The sequence below is a fragment of the Strix aluco genome, chromosome 1, assembly GCF_031877795.1.
Source record: "Strix aluco isolate bStrAlu1 chromosome 1, bStrAlu1.hap1, whole genome shotgun sequence".
Classification (NCBI taxonomy): Eukaryota; Metazoa; Chordata; class Aves; order Strigiformes; family Strigidae; genus Strix; species Strix aluco.
The window spans coordinates 129362988-129384310 of NC_133931.1; the positions used below are offsets into that span (position 1 = coordinate 129362988).

A 21323-nucleotide genomic window follows, 5' to 3' on the forward strand; every position below is an offset into this window, starting at 1 on the left:
GAATTGCTGCGTTAATTCAGAGGTGCGAGTTGGTTTTCCTTGTGTTTCTCTGGAAGATTCCTTTCATTTGTCTTAAGCATATGTATTTACTGATGCAATGTAAATTATACCTTTACTTTTAGTCAGTAGACTACATATTATATTTTACTTTATATTAGTAAATACTATTTCTGTGAATTATTTTGAAAATAGAAGCAAGGAAGAAAAATCAGACAAAATGTCCTTTGAGGGACTTCCATAAGCTTCATTTGTTTCATGTCTTTTTTCGCCAAAACAGTTGCTCCTGGGTAGCTAATATGTTGTAAAATTTATTTTTTTCTTAATTTGTGGTTATTTGTTTATGCAGTTGCATCCAGAGCTTTTTTTACTCCTTGCTTCCATTATCTTAATATGCTATGTGGATTTGTTGTTTCTTTACATGTTTAATTGTTTGCTGGTGTGTGTAACTAAGCACATCATAAGGCATTGAGGCATAAGCACATTTCAGCATTAAAGGTGAACTGCAAAGCTTTAAAAGAAGGAATTATAAGAATCTACATCAATAGTATCTATGGGCTTGCAGAAGATCTTATACAAGTAAACTGCTGGGGCCATGAGACAAAATGCAGAAGTCCAATAGGCCTTTTGTAGACATCTGTTAACACTGAAGTTGTTATCGAGACTACAGTATTCATATAGTTGCAGACCAGTGAAAAATTAATTTTAAATTAAGATATTTTGAAGCTAGTAACTCAGCCCCACTGTCTGCTCCGACAGAGCAGAATTTCTGTCATGCTGGAAGTTGCCAGGCCGCTCGCGAGGCTCCCATCAGCACAGCACCCTGCTCTGGTGGTCTGGGAGCTTTTTTCATGGATTACAGTGCAATTTGTTGTCTCGTCATGTTTCAACTTCATTTTGCCAGAAGGCATAAGGCATTTGAAAGGAGAAGGTATCAGATGAGAAACAGCATGGACTGCTGTGTTGTTGTGGTTCGCTTCTGTGATGTCTAAGAGCTAGGCTCCCGTGAAATGAGGCGGGATTTCCGAAGTTCCAGACAGTTGTTTTGAATGTGTATAGCAAAATCCCTTTTATAAGTAAAAGGTCTTTTGTAGAAATTTCAGCTGCTAAGGAGTCTGGAACGTCTAATGAGATAAGGCTTTTATGTCTTTCCTAGTAGCTCTTGTTATAAAGCATCTAAGAGTCTTTGATTGTTGCACACAGAAATGATTCACAGGAAGAGCAGCATGTCCACTGTAGTAGATTACAAGAATCATACACTACAGCTTTATCAATTAAGCCTAAATAAAATGGGAGTTAAAAAAAGGAAAAGAAGTATTTCATAATAGAGTTTCTATTAAACTACTAGTGTTACTAATCTGGGACATGCGCCAAAATCTGAATAAAGACATTGGTGCCAGGCGCTGTGTAGACATTTGTATGTCTGAATGTAGAGTGAGCATCTGGCAATACACAAATGATGTGCAGTGCTGTCTATGAGTTGCCTGGACTGCTGTTTGCTGCAATTTTCTTTATTCTTTCTAAAATAAGGTAGTAATCTCTCTACGGTGTCATCCTTTTTACTGAGGAAGTTAGGAATTGAAAGGGCACTGTGCCAGCTCTGCAAATTCTTGTCTAATGAAGGTTTATTCGTTCTCTTAATACAAACTCGATGACTATATTGATCCCATTTATAACCGTGTACTTTCATGTCAGGTAACTTATTGATTTGCTCAGGCATGATAGTCCTTTGTAAATAAACCCTGATCTAGACTATGGCAGATATCTGACTAGTATAGCTGCTTTTTTTGATGTAAAAAGTATTTGGGTCTGAAATGCTATGTCCTTCCACGTCTAGTACCGTTATTTTTGTTTCATACTCTGATGTAATAAACAGCTCTGAGGGGAAACAGAGCTGTTCCTGCTTTCTCGTTTTAAAACACTGGTCTGCTGTTTTAAAAGCCTGCCTGTTTTGTGGTTACTCACAAGTTTACAGCACATTCTTTTCATTTGGATTTTTTTTTTTAACCTATAACTGCTGCTTTGGCTTGTGCTTGCCTTTTGGAGATCCGTCGTTATTAGTTTGCATGGTCTGTAGAACAAAAACTCTCGTTGAAGCTGAAAGGGGTTGCAGCATTAGGTGAGTGAAAGAGGATTTTTTCAAATGTCTTATGTTAAATGTGTAATTTCTGCTCTTTTTCAATTTTAAGAAATTCCTTCAAATCGAGGATGAGAGTCTATGATACTGCCTTTCATCCACTATCCAGAGATTGGTGACTTTCAGAAATAGTAAATCTTGAGGTGTATAAATATCTTTTAGAAGGCATAACTATGTTTAGTAACATACAGAAATATTAAACATATAATTTAAAATGCAGTACTATTGTATATTTAAAGTATAAAGCTTTGCATTGACCTTTAAATCTGAATTCCTTTGTTTTCTCTAGATGTTTAAATTTGTAATATGGTTTTTGTCTTTAGACGGTAGTATCTATTTTTGCAATTTTGGGTGTGTTACCTGTTACCTATGCTTACTTTAATGTAATTTACGATATATAAAGCTATTTTGTATTTCAAATGAAATAAATTTTGTAACATAAAAATTCCCATGGGTCTGCAGGAATCACCGCATGAGGTTCAAATGAATGGAAAATACAAATCAAGCTTTATTTCAAATAATAATATATTTAGAAATTGTCTTTGTACAGGTAAATGGTTGCAGTTTTGTGACAAGAACAGCTATACCTGCAGACTCAATCAGGGTACAGTATTGCAAATTGAATCATAATACTAATGGTGAATACTAAAAACCTCAAACAATTTGTTTTGAACAAAAACTATGTTGTTGCCTAATACTTTGTTTTGCATGCTGTGCTCTGCATCTGCATTGTTTGTTATATATTAATATAGTATATCGCTAAACTTGAAATGCAAAACAATTTAGTACTTCTATTAAGACTATCAACCAGAACTTGCAGAAATGTCAGTGCTTTTGAGGTGTGAATTATGCTAACAAAGGAAGTTACCATGGCAATAAGATCTTCAATGCTGTATTGTGTGTTAATGTACTAAGGTGACATTTGATACAGAATTTGATATTTGAGTTTACTTACTGTGATAAAGCATAAAAAAATGGCATGTTAAGGAACTTGGATTGATTTAGGAAGAAGAATTTGGAGTTGGAGAGATTTGTTCTGAGCATGGAATGCAGCACTCTCACACGCAGCTAGAGGTGATGGAGAATGAATTGGCTGGCAAACAGCAAGAGATTGAAGAGCTAAACAGAGAGCTAGAAGAAATGAGGGCAGCATATGGTACAGAAGGATTGCAACAGGTATAATTACCTTATGTTGCTTTCTACTTGCTACTCGGTTACATGCAGAAATGCAGAGCACCACCTGAAAGAGTTCATGCTTAATGACAGCTGTTCAGAATGCAGTGTGTGGTGTGGTATAGAATGACACATAATTTCTTTCAGTTGCATACCATGCACTCTGTTTCTTTGAATGGCATTTCCATTGTGTGTACTTTTCTCTGTATTTTGTGACTAAAATTCCAGTCGTCTTCACAGTGACTTTCTTCAAATTAGGAATGGAAAGACAATTTTCTTCAAGAAAAGCCCCAGTTCTTCTCTAGTTGTGCAAAGACTGCATTTTTTAATACCTTCCTGGTTCTCCAAGGTCAAAAAAACTCATGTTTTACTTCCTAAGGAATGATATAACCGAGTTGATTGTTGAACTGAAAAGGTATTTGTATGTCAGACTTCACAGTCTGAAATACAGGGCAACTCTGTCAGAATGTTCTAATAAACACCTAAGAACTTGGATTACAGGGAAGTATTTCTTACTGCAGAAATACTATTGGAATTTAAAGTTAGGTTTTAAAGTAAAGAGTATTAAATACTTACTCTTCCAGTTTAAGCAAGTGGTGCAATGCACTGAAGTCAGTGCTTTGTCATCCTTCACGTCTGCCTTATCTCTCTTTTAATTTGGATTCAGTTCACATCATTGTGTTTTTCTACTTTTTGCAAAGTACTGCAGAATACCAGAATTGTTCTAATCGTCAGTCATTTTCACCTTCATTATTATTGCAAATTATAATTTTTTCTGCTTTCATTTGTATTTTATCCATGAAAATAGATGTCATGTTTTCCACCATACTAGAGTCATCTTTAAGTGGTTGCCCTGGAGGATGTGGTTTATCATTTGTCTGTTGGTGAATCTCTGGTGTTGCATTTTAAGTCAAACTTAGCTTCTAATTACTGTGTCTAGTATCTGTTGGGCTGAACATAATAGTCATAATTATAGCGTAATAAAGAACATAAGCATAATTTTAATTTCTCACAATTGTGACTACTGTTAGTTTTTCCTGAAAAAGGTGAAAGTGAAGATGTTTGCATTTTTTAAATGGCCATGATTACTATTTTTAAAATGAATTAAAAATATATTAAAACAAAACAGGCTGTGGTACAATAATATTTTAATAGTTGCAGCATATTTTTATATGATAGTGGTACAAGTGCATAATAGCTCAGTTGAGAAACGGATACGGTTTATTTTTCAGAAGGAACAGAAGAATTGTGAGAGTGCGAAAGATATGTCATGTGCTTTAGTTCTGCCTATTTGTTAAAGAAAAAGATTGAATTAAAAAAAGTTTAAAATTATAACAACGTGTGGATCAGAACAGGTGAATTTAGTTATTCAATTTCATTGAACAGATGCAAAAGGAAAGGGATGACACACTTAAGTGTCTGATCTGTTCCAAATTTTCTCTATTGTAACAAACATCTAGTATTTCCACTAGATCCATGCTTTTAAAGTAGGAGTTCACTGCAGTGTTCTGAAAAGAACTTAAAAAGAATTTCCTCAAATTCTTTGCATAGTTTGGCTTGTTTAAGGGACTTCTGGCTTTTATGTCCTACTGAACAATGTCCGTGTCTTCTAAACCAGTAAGCGTTATCTGGAAGCATTATAATTTTACTTCAAGACTCAGCATATAGCCTGGAGAAAGCTTCTTTTTTTGGAGCATTGTAAACAAAACAGTTACAGGTGACTGATGGTTTAAGAAATATGCAGTACATAGAGATGAAGCTTCTGCTAGCCTGGAATGAATTCCAATTGACAAAATTACTTTAAAGTGAATAACACATCTGTTTATATAATTGCACATGAAGAGTCCCAGTTAATATTGTAGAATTTCTGGATGCCTGAGTGTAATCCTACAAAAAATAAAACACTAGCAAAGGGTTTTTTTCTGTACTTTTAGAATTTCTTCATCATTACAAATGACAAAAGATTCATCTATTAAATACTCTGTATCAGTTTTGCAGCTTGAGCTAATTTTCCCATGTAGTTATGAATAGTTTCTCTGGGTTCACAATGTAAGATACTGCATGGTATCTATTATATGCCTTTAGTACAATGAATGCAATTTACTGTGCTTTCAGTGAGAGATGATATAACTTGTGGGAAAAGTGTGTGGACATGAGTAGTTGTACAAAATTGCTGAAACACTCTAAGTAGATACTCTGGCTTCCTTTATGGTGGTTTGTTTATGTGGCCACACTTGTTAGTTTAAAAGCAAGTTACATATTTAACTAATTAGCCTTTTGTTCTTCGATAAATATATTTTACAGAGAGGTCATATATCGTTAAATGAGGGAAAAAAATCTGTTTCTGAAATATTTACAAATAGGGTTTGAAAACATAAATGCTCCAGTAGGTTTGTGAGACATCTTTTAAATGGAGAGGTTAGGGATGATGTATTCCTGCTTAACTAGAATAAGCTAGTGGTTTTTTTGTATGTGGCTTTGATGTGCACTAATAGTTTAAATTTTATCTTTCGTAGCTACAAGAATTTGAAGCTGCTATCAAAAAAAGAGATGACATTATCACTCAGCTCACTACTAACCTACAGCAGGCACGGAAAGAAAAGGATGAAACTATGAGGGAGTTCTTACAGCTTACTGAACAAAGTCAAAAACTGCAAATTCAGTTTCAGCATGTAAGTTACAGCGCTACCAATATTTATTTGGGTTTGAATACTGGTATTGCTTTGGAGGGTCCATAAATGGCTGCTTCCTACAGAAACACAGAATTTTTTGTGCATTTTTGAAGAATTGGTCTCTTAGTATAGATCTGCGGTCACTTTACCGGTCCTACATTATAGTACCTGATTTATTGTACTAAGTCACTATAAAATAATAAAGATTAGTCTGTTTTCTCCTGTAGTATGTGGTGATAGCTTCTGATAAATACTGGATGGTGGCAGTTATTTTAGGGAAAATTACTAGTATAATTAGTTCTCAGAGCTTTGGGCTGAGATCCAACCTGTTCCCCTTGAAATCAGAACAGCCAGCCATCAGCTTTTTCATGTTTCAGTCCTTCCTATATTTTGGAAAATCTGATTTTGGGGACAGTAATTACAACTAGTTCATTTTGCTGCTTAGAAATGTTCCTGAGACACTGCTGTCCTGAGCTAGCTCGCTATAAAACAATTTAATGTTAAATATTTTTTATTGGTTGGCTATCCCACAAGAATAAGGATATTTCAGTTCCTCCTAAAAGAACTTGTGATAGTCTTTGGGCTTCTGATGTGAGAGAAGAAAGTAGAGATCACTCTTTCTGTAGTGCAAGCTGTTTCTGAAAAACTTGAGATATCTTAGGTTTAATTTTTTTAACATTCAAGTTGCAGGCAAGTGAAGCCCTAAGGAACACGAGCCATAGCTGCACAGCTGCTGATTTATTGCAAGCCAAGCAACAGATACTTTCACATCAGCAGCAGCTAGAAGAACAAGAATGTCTGCTGAAGAATTATCAAAAAAAGAATGAAGAATTTGAAGTGCAGATTACATGTCTTCAGGATAAAATTACAACATATGAAATGGTATGTTCCTTACTAGAAGGATCTCTTTTCCTAATCTCTTTTTTCTTTTAATGATTTTGTAGTTCCTTTGAAATTTAAGGGCCAAAGCACAGATTATGAGTGTATTGCATAGAATGCATACAAAGATTTTAAGTTTTTAACACTGCTTCTGTTGAGTAACACGCGATTTCTGTATAATTTAAAACTGAAATTTTTATGTCAGTATTATGTATCATGTTTTTAAAAATTGCAGAAATATTTATAGCAAATGATGACACTATGCTGTCTATTAGAATGCCTTCATTAAATTACATAATTTTATGTAATGTTAAGAAAAAAATAGTTTAACCTGCTTGAACAGTCTTTTCTGTCTCAAGGAAAGAATGAATTCTTTTCTTCATGTACATTTTTTTATTATCCTTCATGGAAAACATCTTAAAGCACCTAAAGAAATTAAATGTCCTTAAAAGTGACAAGACACAAAGCTTTCAGTGGATTGCACCAATATTTTTTTTTTTAAGTATCAGAGCACAACAGGAAAAAATTGAAGTGGTTTTCTTCTTTTTTTTTGTTTTTGTTTTTGTTTTTGTTTTGTTCTTTTTTTAGCGGGTGGGGGGTAATGTGGGGGGCAAGACAAGGATTGTCACTTATTCCAAAGGTACAGAAAACCTCCAAATGAGGTCAACAAATAATTTATATTTAGTTTTTTATAAATGATCCCTAGCCTTCAAAGAAAGGCATTGCATTTACATAGCTAAATCTATAAATGTTCTTATATATTCCGATAATTAACTAAAAATAAGAACATGGTTTTGATAATTTTTTTAAAGGAAAAACACAAATATGAGGGAGAAGATTTGAGTAAACTACAAGAAAAAGAAGCATTAGTTGAAAAGCTGGAAACAAAACTTGGAGAAGAAGAAAAAAATTCATTTCAGCTTAAGGAAAAATTATCAGATGTCAGTAAACTACTTGAAGAATCGAAAGAACAGATTTCACTAAAGAACCAGGAGATAAGTAATATGAGAGTTGAACTTACCACCTACAAACAGAAAGAAAGACAATGTTCTGATGAAATAAAACAATTAATGGGAACTGTGGAAGAATTGCAGAAACGATGTTATAAAGACAGCCAGTCTGAAGCTGACATTGTGCAAAGAATGGAATTAGAAACACAAAGGAGACTGGCACAACTTCAGGCTGAATTAGATGAAATGCATGGCCAGCAGATTGTACAAATGAAGCAAGAATTAATTAAGCAACATGCAATGGAAATAGAACAGCGTCTTTCACAACAAAAAGTAGAATTGGAGAAAACTTCAAGTCTGTGTTTGAATGAGAATGTTAATAAAGATCAAATGCATTTAATGAATATTAAAATTAATGAATTGAATGTGAAATTGCAAGATGCAGATAATGAAAGGGAAAAAATAAAGCAAGAATTGTCACAACAGATGGAGGTAATTTCAGCAGAGAAGTCTCTTCAACAAACTAAAATTGAAAATCTTTTCCAAGAACTGAATTTTTCAAGAGAGCAGGTTCAAAGAGCCAAACAAACTATAGTGGATATGGAATGTAGATTAAATGAAGCTGAAAAATACCATTTTTTGATTGAAGATTTAGAAACTCAGCTGGCTTCTGCCTCTGAATTTAGGAAGGAATTGGAATTAAAACATGAGGCAGAAGTCACAAATTACAAAATAAAACTTGAAATGCTAGAAAGGGAGAAGGATGCAGTTTTGGACAGGATGGCAGAATCTCAAGAAGCAGAATTAGAGAGACTGAGAACAAAGCTCCTGTTTAGTCATGAAGAGGAACTTTCCAGACTTAAAGAAGACTTACAAAAAGAGCACATGGTGAACATGGAAAGCCTTAAAGATAACTTGAATATGCACCATAAACAGCAGTTAGATGAGGTACAAAATGAAATGAGTCAAAAGATAGAAGCCATGCAATGTGAAAAGGACAACTTAATCACAAAGCAAAATCAGCTGATATTAGAGATTTCAAACCTAAAAGATTTACAGCAGTCTATTGTAAATTCTAAATCTGAAGAAATGACACTTCAAATCCTTGAGCTGCAGAAAGAGATTGAAGTGCTTAGGCAAGAGGAAAAAGAGAAAGGTACCCTTGAACAAGAAATTCAAGAGCTTCAGCTTAAAACTGAGTTGATGCAAGAACAAATGAGGGAAAGAGAAGATAGCCTTCAAAAAAAATGTTCAGAACTTGAAACACAAAATAACCTTCTTAAGGGGGAAAATAAAACTCTTGAAGAGAAATTAAAAAGTGTGTTGGTAAGCTCTGAAGAAAATGTAATTTTTAACAACAGCTCTAAGTCAGAAATTTTGGACTTGCAAAAAAGAGTAGAAAAGCTGATTACTGAAAATGAGGAACTTAAAAAACAATACAGTCAACTCCAAGAGGATACTGAAAGGCAGAAGAGCACCTTTTCATTTACTGAAAAAAACCTTGAAGCTAGTTATAAAGAGCTGCAGAAAGAATGTGCAAGTCTTCTGAAGGCAAAAACTGAGTTAGAAGAGAACAAAAATAAGCAGGAAGCTGAGTATAAAAACAAACTTAGAGCTTTGAATGAAAAGCTTCACCGCTTACAAAGCAATAGACCAGTTTTATTTAAAACTAAAATTTCTGGTTTTGAAGGGAGTAAAGAAATCAAGGTGTCTGAGGCTGGAGAAGTTGTCGAGAAAGATGCAACAGAACTTATGGAAAAGCTTGAGGTTACTCAGCGTGAGAAACTGGAATTATCACTGAGACTTTCTGATCTCTCTGAACAGTTGAAGTCAAAGCATAGTGAAATTTGTCATTTGAATGAAAAAGTTGAATCCTTAAAAGATGAGAAAGAACAAGTTCTAGCAAAATGTAAAGAACTGGAAGTCATAATTAGCCATGCTCAGAGAGGAAATAGTAGTAGTAATGAACTGAAGACAAAATACTCTAAAGGAAAAGCTCTGAAGACTGCTGCTCCAGCATCTGAAAGTAGAATTAAAACCCTTGATTCAAGGAGTAAAGTTGATGAAGGAATAAATGTAAGAAGAAATCTAGGTTCAGGTAAAGATATCAGTCATGAGGTAACAAAAAGAAAGGAAGTTCAACAAATGTTGAATACAGAACAGCAGTCTCTTGTAGAACATTTGCATGGGATGACAGACAAGTTGACAGATGAAGCATCGTTAATAGCCGTTACACAGAGTCAGAATAATAATCTTCAGCAGCAAGTGGATGCATTAAAATCAGAACAGGTACGTTACATAAAGCAGTATGGAAAATAATTTACTGATGAAAATTTATAGGAGCTTACACTTGGAAATTTGCAACGTATTTTTCCTATTAGCTGCTTTTCAGTACAGGTATGTGGTTGTGTGTGTGGCAGTGTGACCAATGGTTGAAAGTGATTACGTGAATGACCAGAATGGTAACCATAATCTGTGTATAAGGATGCTATTTTTCAGTGAAAGAAATACTCTTCCCTTACATTTAGTTAAATCAACAATAACAAAAGGTAAGGCGATGTCTAGAGCACTTCACACTTTGATATAGCATTTAAATTACTTGAGGTGAAAACTTATTCAGGAAATACTATTTAAATTTGCAATTAGCTTTTCAGTTCTCTCAGTACTCATTCAAACAATATAAAGAGATAATGAAACACTTGACTTCTTGAGTCATCTTTTATCAAACTTGTGAAATATCAAACTTGTGAAATACTAATCTTCCATTATCAAAATTTTTGTCTATATGCAGTTATCACTTCTTAAGAAATGTATTTGAATGTGAGCGTGAGAAGAGAAAGGTGTGAAGATACAGAAGCTATGCATGTCATATGATTCTAACCAATCTCCATGTTTTGCTGGAGAAATTTTGCTTGTATTTTTTGGTATTGTAAATTAATTGCAGGTAGTTTGGAAAGAATTGTTATTTGCCAATAAAAGTAACTTAACTATTGAATTACCAGTATTTATTTAGGTGCTGGAATCATAAATTTAGCTTTAAATTTATATAAAGTGATGAAGTTGAATAGCATGCTGCAAGAAGTGTGCAACTAAGTTTTCTGTACAAATAGATGTTAACCCTTCTTCTACTATTTTTTTAGATTGTTTTTTTTCCACCTAACAGTGAACTAACAACACCACTGCCTAATTTTATGTTGTATTGTAGTTCATTCATTTCCTAAGAAATAAAATCACAAGCAAAGCCACATTGGAAACAGTTGTGAGATTACAGAAAAGAGCTACAGCTGTATAATGTAATTATTATGGGGTTTTTTTAGGATGTGATAAGGGTCTTGCAATTTCCTGCCATAGAACTAAAAAATCATTATGGTCTAGAGGTGTCTAAAAACCTTTTCAAACTTGGCCTCTAAATAGCGCAGTATTGGCATATCCTAAACATGTTTTTGCTTTAGCAATAACATCCCAAGAAGTGGAGACTAGAACTACAGGCGTTGGAAATCAATGTTTTTAAGGTCTGCTAATAATACAGACTTTTTTCTGTATTATGAGTGAACTTTCTTAACTTACACTGTTTGTAATGATATTGATCTCACTTCATTGGCGTAAAATTCATTGGGGTTTTATTGCTGCAAAATAGGAGTTGAAGCATGTTGAGTTTTGTTGATTTTAGGTCGATTTTTATTTTAAGTTGAAGAAATGTCATACTATTTTGTTACAATTCAATTTTCCAATCTCTGTATTTTTAGATTTACCTAATGTATACCGTATATGCAGCATTCCATTCAACACATTATTAATTTCAGAAATTCGCAGAGACAGGATTTTTTTTGTTTTCTTGTTTCTGTTTTTAAAATGTGTATTTTTTATTTGAAGACTGATTTACAGCTACAAATGGAAGCACAGCGTATTTGCCTGTCCCTGGTCTATTCAGCTCATGTAGACCAGGTTCGTGAGTACCTGAAAGCAGAAAAAGAGAGTGCACTTTGCAGTCTTAAAGAGGAGCTTGTACGTACTCATCTACAAGAGATGAATGATCTTAAAAAAATGCATCAGCTGGAGCTTCAGACCTTGAAAATTCAACAAGCAGGTAACTTGACCAAAATTATGGGAGTGAAGCTCTTGATGTAAAAACCTGCTTTTAAAAGAAAACAAGCATAAGAGTTTGTGCATGTAACTGTCCAAGAAATTGTTTTTATAGAACATTTTTAAGTTGTTTTGTACCAAATTATTTACCCATTACAAGTAGTCTGTTACTCAGGGTACTTAGACACACACCCCCACCCCCCAAGTAATAATAATATAAAAAAAAGAAGGAAGTATTACAACTCATGTTTGCTATTTGTAGTAGGGCAATTAATTGTAGAGAACTATATATTAGATTCACCTATAAGGTTGTATTCCTTACTGAAATAATAAGCAAATGCATCAACAAAATATCTTTGGGGTTGTTTCATTCTTTGTTTTTTGAATTACTGCACTGACTCCCTGACCACATTAAGTAAGCTTCTTTGCTACTACTTTTTGCCTCAGTGAGCTTTACGTTATCACGGTGGCTTTTCTGTCATCCCATGATTTGTCCTTCTGTAATTTTTTGGCATAAGTTCTTTGTCCTCCAGTATGTTTCTGTAAAGTTTGATCTTTCTAGAGGTCACTAGCACACAAAGCCATTTGTTATCAGTTACTCCTCTTGAACATGCAGTTCTACCATAATAATCTATCTGTGTGATGTAACAAGAAAGAAGGGAGCAAAAAACTATGCCTTTCTAAGAGCTTTGAATTAGGCCTTTGAAAAGTTATTGTGCATCTAGTGTTTAAAAATAATACAAATAATTTGTATTCATAGATGATGAAGTCAAATCCACACAAAGACTTATAGAAAAGCTGAATGAAGCTGTAACTGAGGAATGTTCTAGGCTTGCTCAGGTAAGACTTAACAAAAAACCTTTTTTAAAAAGAAAATTTTGAAAATTAAAGATTACGTGTACAGTGAGTCATCATATTTTTCTACATCATTTTTAAGAGGTTTTCTTTGCAGCTTTTCTCTTTGCATTGATCTCAAAATAGAGATTGCTAAACCTGATCTTCCAAAATAATATTGCAAGGAATTTTGTACTTTTTTTCCCTCAACTGTTTTATGTCCTTGTTCAGATAATTCTTCTGTCTTATCTAGTTTTAATCTTCTATCTAATGTTTGTCTTATATCTACTAGTTCAGAAATATTTTTTTCCCTTTCTGGATGTCTCTGGCCGTAAGTTTGTGATTTAACAGCAGTCTGATGTCACACACATACTGACATATGGGACATCACTCTCATGTCTACAATAAGATATTAATTTCTTTCTTAGCTGCAGCAGGTCTTTCAAAGACTTAAAAGTGTCTAAGAACCTAACAAAATTGCTGTCTCTATTGTTTTAAGTAACTAAAATTATAGTAAAAAATTAAAGCTTATTTTTAGTCTATTCTGGTATCAACCACCGATAATACTATTTTGCTGTATCTTTTTTTGTACATTACTAGTAATCAATGGCCCTTAGAGGTAGTTTTTGACCAGCAGTCAAGTTACTTATTAAACTTATTACTGGATAAATTAAGCTACTTTCATCATTCATTATAAGCCATTGTTTTCCAGTCTTAAATACTTGAAATGGTTGGTTTTGGTGGGGTTTTTTATCCTTCTTTGCTGTACTTTTTTCAACACCTTTTCAGGAAGGTTGGTAGCAGAACTTTTTTACTTGAGAGCCAGCATAGGAGAGATTAAGGAGGACTCCACGATAGCTCACAGAAAGTAGCGGCTGAATGAGAGTCTTTCTCATTAGCTGTTTCACATCTGGGAAGAATGCTGCCCATCTCTGTGATACTGTGTTGAGCTTTTGGAGAAATAATTTTGCTTTTGTAAGTTGTATTTGGTGTCCATTGAGTCCAAAATCTTTAAATAAGGAATCCCATTGTGTGCTCTGAGCATTTTTTTTCAATTGTCATTTATCTTCAGAAATCATATGGATAAATTTTCTGTTTGCCTACTCATTGTAAATAGGGAATGGAATCTATTCTGCTGGCCACATAGCACCAACAAACGTGAGGCATTCTGTTTATGACTTGCTTGAGTTTTTTTATGTTATTCCCTTTTATCCTATTTGTTCAATACTTAAGAACAAGATTAATTGTAACCTAAAAAGATACAACTTTCTGCCATAGGAAATCCTTCTTTAGATTAAAATAGGAGTTTACAGGAATGAGGCATTTATAATGTAACTTTGCTTTCAGCATTAATAAAGCAGGCCTTTATCTGTGAGATTTCAATACTTGGCAGTTGCAAATTAAAGAACAATTCCAAAATATATGTCTTTATGTTTTAGCTGAAAAGTCTTTGCATACCTGTTTCTTTTATCGGGAGTTTTAAAGATTGTCTAGGTTCTAATGACTCAGCAGAATATCTATGCCATCATTTCCACAGAAGATAATACAAAGTACTACTTTCTTGCCACCATTTTTCTTGTTTTCTTTGTAAATTGTGATTGATAAATTCATAAAAAATGCTTCACTTTTTTTCTTTGTTCCATTTGTTGTGCAGGTTTTGTGTGACAATCAGAATGAACATTCTTCAGCTGCTGTAGAAGTTGGTAATAGGGAACAGGATATTTTTTGTAGACCTGCTGCTGTGAAGGAAAAACTGAACATAGAATTACCAATACACAGAGGTCAAGCTCAAGGTAATGACATTGTACTATCATGCTGGTTAAAAAAAAACCCAAAACTGATTTCAAGTCTTTCGGACTGGCAATTATGCCATTAGTTGTTCAGGTGCTAATTACTGTGCCTAAATAGCTGCTTTAGAGATTTCCTCACTATTCTGAACCACTTCTATTTTTTATTATGAGTATTTTCTTGTGCTGTTTCCATTATAGTGGAAATTGTTGAAAAATGTGTTTTGATTTGGTTTTTTTTCTCTCCTCCTTTTGTAGAAGAAGCTAGCAGCTCTACCAAAAAAAAAATATATATCAATACTATAAAAAATGCATCCAAAATTTGGAAGGGGCCTCATTTGTTTCAATAATATGTAATGTTTATCAGATAATTCTTCAGTGAATAACTTGTGAACAATTGACTGTATTAAAATTTATGGTAAAATGTTCAAATTTTGGTTTTTTTTTAAAGTCCCTGGTTATCTATGTAATTTAGCTGTGCAAGAGCGTATGGATGGACTTCTAAACAAGATAATGGAAGAATACAGTAGGCTGAAAGCACTTCAAACACAGCTGATGAAGGATTGTAAAAAGGTAAACTTTTTATAGTATATGAGCATTTGAATTTTCTCTGTTGCAAAAATTCCTTCTGGATGAGCAAAGAATGTATTTGAAATTGTGTTTATGTATCCTGGTTGAGTGGCAGAGCAAGGCAATGATTTGATAAAGTGGAGAAAGCTGCTACCCATGTCACAGAATCATGGAATGGCTGAGGTTAGAAGGCATCTCTGGATTTCGTCTAATCCAACCCCTTGCACAAAACAGGATCAGCTACAGGAGATTGCCCAGGACTGTGTCCAGACAAATTTTTAGTATCTCCAAGGATGTAGACTCCACAAGGCCATTGAGCACCTTGTCTCCTTCAGGTTATACCTTGCCAGCTCTCTCAGCCTCTCCTTATAAGAGAGATGCTCCATGCCCCCCATCTCCTTTGTGACCGTCTGCTAGGCTTATGCCAGTATGTCCATTTCTCTCTTATACTGGAGTGCGGCACTGGATCCAGCACTCTAAATGTGTCTCCCCAGTGCTGAGTAGAGAGGAAGGATCAGCTCCCTCGACTTGATGGCAAACACTCTTCCTGATGCAGCCCAAGAGGCTGTTGGTCTTCTGTCATAATGGCATATTACTGGTTCCTGTTTGACTAGGTGCCCACCAAGGCCCCCAGGTCCTTTTCTGCAAATCTGCTTTCCAGCCGCTCAGTCCTCTGCATGTACTGGTGCACAGGACTGTTCCTCTCTAGGTTGCAGGACTGGCATTTGCCTTTGTTGAACTTCATGAGGCTCCTATCAGCCTGTTTCTCTGGCCTGTTGAGGTCTCTTGAAACAGCAGCACAACCATCTGGTGTATCAACCACTCCTCCCAGTTTTGTACAGTCTGCAAAGCTGCTGAGAATGCACTCTTGTCCCATCATGCAGGACATTAATGAAAAGGATAAACAGTATTGGCTCCGGTATTGAGCCATTAGGTGCACCACTAGTTATTGGCTCCTAAGTGGACTTTGTGCCACTGATCACAACCTTTTGAGCCCAGCAATCCAGCCAGTTTTCAGTCAGCCTCACCATCCCCATGCTTCATCATTTTGTCTATGGGCATATAATGTGAGGTGGTGTTGAAAGGTTGGTCAGATATGATTTCCCCTTCATAAATCCATACTGACTACTCCAAAATGGAATATCTTCTTGGCTTCCTGTGTTTGGAAATGGTTTCCAGGATTATTTGCTTCCGTCACCTTCACAGAGATCAAAGTGTGGTTGACTTGCCTGTAGTTCCTCAAATCTTCCTTCTTTTTCTTGAAGGTAGGAGTGTTTTTATCTAGTCCTCAGAAACTTCCCTCAATGACTGTGACCTTTGAAAGATAATTGAGAATGGCCTCGCAATAATACAGACCAGGTCCCTCAGCACTCCTTGGTATATCCCATCAGGCACCACCAAATTATTCATGTCCAGTTTGTTCCTTAATCTGATCCTCCTCCACCAAGGATGTCTTCCTTGCTCTGAACTTTTACACTCATCTCAGGGGCCTGGGGTACCTAAAGACAAATTTTATCAGTAAATTTGGAGTTAGGTACTTTCATGTATTAAATAGAGTACACTAACTAATTATATCTAGAGGTGGCTGCCGGTCACATGTATTGATGGATATACATGAAAAAAAAATATTTGTATGTGAAAACTGCATCTTGGGCCTGAGGAGGGTATTAGTGTCTTCCTCTCCTTATCGGAGAGCTCCTGGAGTCAGAGGAATTATGACTTAACAGTTTATATCCAGACAGGAGTTTGAGATTTACTGTGGACTTTGTGCACAGGCTGATCAACTAGCTATAAATTTATACTTGGTCATTCAGGCTGTAAAATGAAACACATTGTTACACTGGTTACACTCTCTTATGTATTGGGCGCCAAACTTTCTTATATGTTTATAATTACAGTTAATATTTTTGCATTATTGCCAGACAAATTGTTGTCATTTTTATTTACTTGATTATTTTTTAGGTCAAAGAGCCATGGCTATCTTCTTCAGAAAGGAGGAAAGAAGAAGAACCTAGCCATCTGGAAACAAGAAAGGAATGTCTGAAGATCCCTTCACAGGGTATAATGGGTAAAAAGATGCATATGCTGTTTTTAATGTGTATATATATTCAGAGAGAGAGAGAAGACAATAACTTTAAATATAAACTGATTTATAGCTTACTACAGCTTGAAGCATATAAGAGATTTTAGCAGATTCTGCAGTATTATATTCTGATTTTCTTAAATCTCTAAAATATTTCAGAATTCTATTCTGTGAAACAGTTTTGGTTTAGTCTTTTTCAGTTTTCCGAAGTTAAAGTTCCATTACCCATATCAAATATAGTTTTGCAAAATGGAAGATTGTTATAAGTATTTGTTATGGAAAAATAATTAATATGATACCAGAAGAAATTTTTAACTACAATAATTATTCAGTCCATCACTGCTAATAACTTGGGATGGAGTTAATTTAATGTAATTTATTCCCCCCCCCTCCAAATAACCTACATATAGATCCTATGATTCAAGAATACTGTTCAAAGGAGATAGGGAACCTTAAAACACAACTTGAAGAACAGCATGCTCAAGAACTGGAACACCTCCGGTCCTATTTCCAACAGCAGCTGAAGGAAAGTGAAGAGAGGTACACTACAGAGATCATCCATCTGCAGGATAAGCTTCAGAGTTCTGGGGTGTCCTCTGACCACACAAGGTATTAATCAGTTCCTTAATGCTTATAACTTTGCACTGTGTACAAAAAGAAGTGTTTCAAATAAACATTCATGTAAAGCTATGTGTTTTCAAAATTTGAAAAATCTTCTATAAAAACATTTGTTTTATGTTGTTTTGTTCCTTCAAGAGTTGAGACTGTTATGGAAAAAATGACGTAAACATTGCAAACTAAGTAGTGCAGCATTTAGAATTTATTACATTTTTATAGTTAATAGGGGAAGATTTGATAACTGGAATAATGTATAAGTGTCATTTCATATATATGAACTTTTTAGCAGTAATTTCAAAACTTCCAACTCAACAGACCACATTTAATGCTTAAAACTCCAGGTCATGTACTTTACACCTTGTGTAGACATAGTTGCATGAAATTGATTTTCTAGAATGATATGTAGCAATAAAGTTTGTGGCAGAGTTGAGGTCCACTTCACACATTCTGGCTTTCACCACATGGCCATGGGACATACTCATCAGCCTTCTGGCCCTGACCATTGTGGCCATTCAAACCTGAGAGAGGTGCAACCGTCTTGGGGGGATCCTGACAACTGTGAAGCCTCCTGTTCCCTGATTCTTTCACTGTCTCCTTGAATGTGTTCAAGGAGTGGTGGGTGCTTTTGATTGTGCCCTATTCAGTGTCATCTCTGGTTTCCTGTTCTTCCGTTTTTGACTCTCGTATTCCTTCCTTTTGTTTCATTTTCTATACTACAAATCCACTCAGTTTCTCTGCATTTTTCTTTTATCTGAATATCCCTTCTGTGAGAGAGAACTGTGAGGGTTTTTTAGTCAGATCAGTGCTCAACTGGAAATAAGGTGGACACAGTGGCAATAGGAAGTGCTACTAAGAAGGGGTGAAAATTGTCTAGATGTTTTTAGAAATTGTTATGTATTTTATGTACTTATGACAGTACTCTGTTAAAAAGTGAAAGGGCTGTGGTAGGATAAATCCTTAGAAGTTGAGAGAAATGAAGATAAAAGTATTTTCCTTCCACCATGACCCATCAGAACCCAAACAGCTGTTTTTCCCTTATTGTTTGATCACAGCCCTTTCTCAGTCATCTGTGTTTTTCTAACTCTTAACCAGTTTTCCTTTCATTCCTTAAAATGTTTCTAGTCTTGGAAGTGGCAAGTAAAATAACCATTTTTTTTTCCTCATACGAATTAATACTTGTATATACTGGTTTTGAGGTGAATAAGAGGTCCAAGTTCTACAAATGTTTATGCATCTGTAAGACTGAGGCCATGGTTTTATATCGTTTTCCACCATCTGCCTTGTAGAATAAGTACACATTTATTAGCCTAAGCTCAGACTTTATAGCTTCTTAATTACATTTTAATCCTTTCAAAAAAATACAAGCTATGAGCATTTTCAAAATACATTTTGGGAAACTGTATACTTCTGTATGTGTATTGGCCAGTTATAAATATTCATATATGATTTCAAAATTATTTTTAAATGGGTGGTTAGTGTTCTGATTTCATCCATGATAACTATTCACCTAAAATGCTCAGAACTCATTTTACATATGTTTAATAAGCATTTATAGCAATTATTGGTATTTAAGGTAACAGCAGAGAAAAAATTTCCCAAGAAGAGTTGCATTCTCTTACCTTTCATACCTGAAGTTCAGGTTTTAAACTTTAAAATTAAACTGGGGGTTTACAGGAAAAGTTCCTAGATCAGTACATAAATTGGTTTCTAATAACATAGCATGGAGATGTGTCTCATTATGTCTCAAGCCTGAATAGAATATGAGTGGCTTTTAATGGTGTTGAATGATCTGATACATACTCAGTTTCCATACCTGGTTTGTTGCTGCATCTTGTAAACTAAGATCTATGTAGGAGTATAGCTGTGGCCAAGCCAGGGAATTTTTGCGGGACATTTTCATCTGGTTGTATATCCTATTGTAATATCAGAAAAGAAAAAAAAGAAAAAAGAAAATCAGTTACTACTGTTCATTCATCAAATTAAACATGAATGCTAAAAATAATGGGTTGCCTTTTGTAGTTAAAAATATCACAAGTTTGATGAAATTACCATCCTGGACTCCATTTCAGGGTTATCTAAACCAGCTCTGATTTGAGCAAAAGAAAAGCTTCATGGTCTCTGTAAAACCCTAGTGTAGTTAAGATTGTAAGTCTTACGGACAATAAAGTTACTTTCTAACTTAATCTATTTTGTACCCTTTTAGCAAGGTATTAGTTTCTTTGTGGTAGGAGATCATAAGTACTAGAGGACAGGTGCGGGTTTTTTTAAGGTAGTTTGATACTGTATTTTATTCTTTTGGCAGTGTATTTCTGTTAAGTGTTTTTCAATATGTAGTGAAAGGGGAGCTAGAGTTTTGATGGCGTGTGGTGTTATTTTGGTTTTTACTGATTTATAGCACTCTATATATAGAGCAGTTCTGCTGCAAAAGACAGTCTGAATATATTTCAGCATGTTGTTATCTAAATATAAAATGAATCATATTAGATTTCTTACTGTTTCATGTGTATGCCTCATCTATATAACACAAGAAAGCAAGCAAGCAGTGCACCTGTTGATAAACATCAATTTAAAGAATCAAAATAAATATAACCATTTTCTAGGTGTTTTTATGGCTTCATACACAGCCATTCTGCTTTCTCTCATATCCTTATAATTCAAACAGGTGCTTTTGTCTTCATCTTATTGTGTATAGTTACTGAACAAAAAATATTCTCAGGTAGCTTTAAAAGCAAGTTGTTTGTGAGGTCCTTGGCAAAACTGATGTTAAGGTGTGTTACACTAAGAGGAGGAGCTAGTGTTTGGAAGGCAAATTAATTATACAGTCAAGTGTAAGAAATTAATGACATGGGAAAAGGTGTGTTCTGAAGAAAATATTTGCAGTTATTGGTCTTTGAATATATGTAATGTATATTCATAGAATGCATATTCAAATAGATAAAAAATAATGTATATCGAAATACTGATTTTGTTTCCTCCCTCTGCTTCTCTTACCTTTTTAGTGTATCCACAGATTCGGAAATAAAGCTAAAAGTCTTCAGGAAAGTGAAATGCGCTGAAAGTCTTCATCAGCAAAGAACAGAAGAAGCACTAGAGGTATCTCATAATTCAACTGACAGCTATTATACACGTGGTCAATATAACTTCGATGCTTCAGGTTCTAAGATGAAATTGAAATATGGACTAGTCTTTTGTAGTATTAATTATCATCTTAGTATTACACTATACTATTAGTCCATGTTATAGGAAAAATATTTAAATTTTGCTGAAAAACATTTCTGGAAACTATGAGCAATAAAACTTGCTTTATTGGTCCTGGGTTTAAATTTTAATTTTTTAAAAAATTTTTTTTCTCTGAAGCAAGACATTTGGGTTGGGCTGCTACTTACTAAAGTAGAAGAAAAGTAGTGTTCAAATTCTGGGATTTCTTTGGAAGTCTTTAAAACATTGTGACTTTTCTTTAAACATTAGTTATGAAAGAAGAGTGATTTAAGTGAAATCCTAGTAGTTTTAAGTATAGACTACACAGTTTAGGAGAAATCT

At 34.5% G+C, this 21323-nt stretch overlaps 1 protein-coding gene across 16 annotated transcripts in view; it reads left to right on the forward strand.

Moving 5' to 3' along the window:
- The window catches only part of AKAP9 (A-kinase anchoring protein 9), a 120529-nt gene that overhangs the window by 40327 nt on the left and 58879 nt on the right, over positions 1-21323 (forward strand). For 6 of the 16 annotated variants that reach the window (XM_074835286.1, XM_074835369.1, XM_074835326.1 and 3 more), the window contains 12 exons: positions 2685-2738; positions 3140-3310; positions 5824-5979; positions 6664-6861; positions 7671-10097; positions 11682-11895; positions 12652-12731; positions 14380-14518; positions 14964-15085; positions 17045-17150; positions 17576-17774; positions 20783-20876. In XM_074835286.1, the coding sequence (XP_074691387.1) occupies positions 2685-2738; positions 3140-3310; positions 5824-5979; positions 6664-6861; positions 7671-10097; positions 11682-11895; positions 12652-12731; positions 14380-14518; positions 14964-15085; positions 17045-17150; positions 17576-17774; positions 20783-20876 (3960 nt within the window). The remainder of the gene's footprint in view (positions 1-2684; positions 2739-3139; positions 3311-5823; positions 5980-6663; positions 6862-7670; positions 10098-11681; positions 11896-12651; positions 12732-14379; positions 14519-14963; positions 15086-17044; positions 17151-17575; positions 17775-20782; positions 20877-21323) is intronic. The other 10 variants (XM_074835310.1, XM_074835317.1, XM_074835351.1 and 7 more) reach the window with 4 other exon arrangements.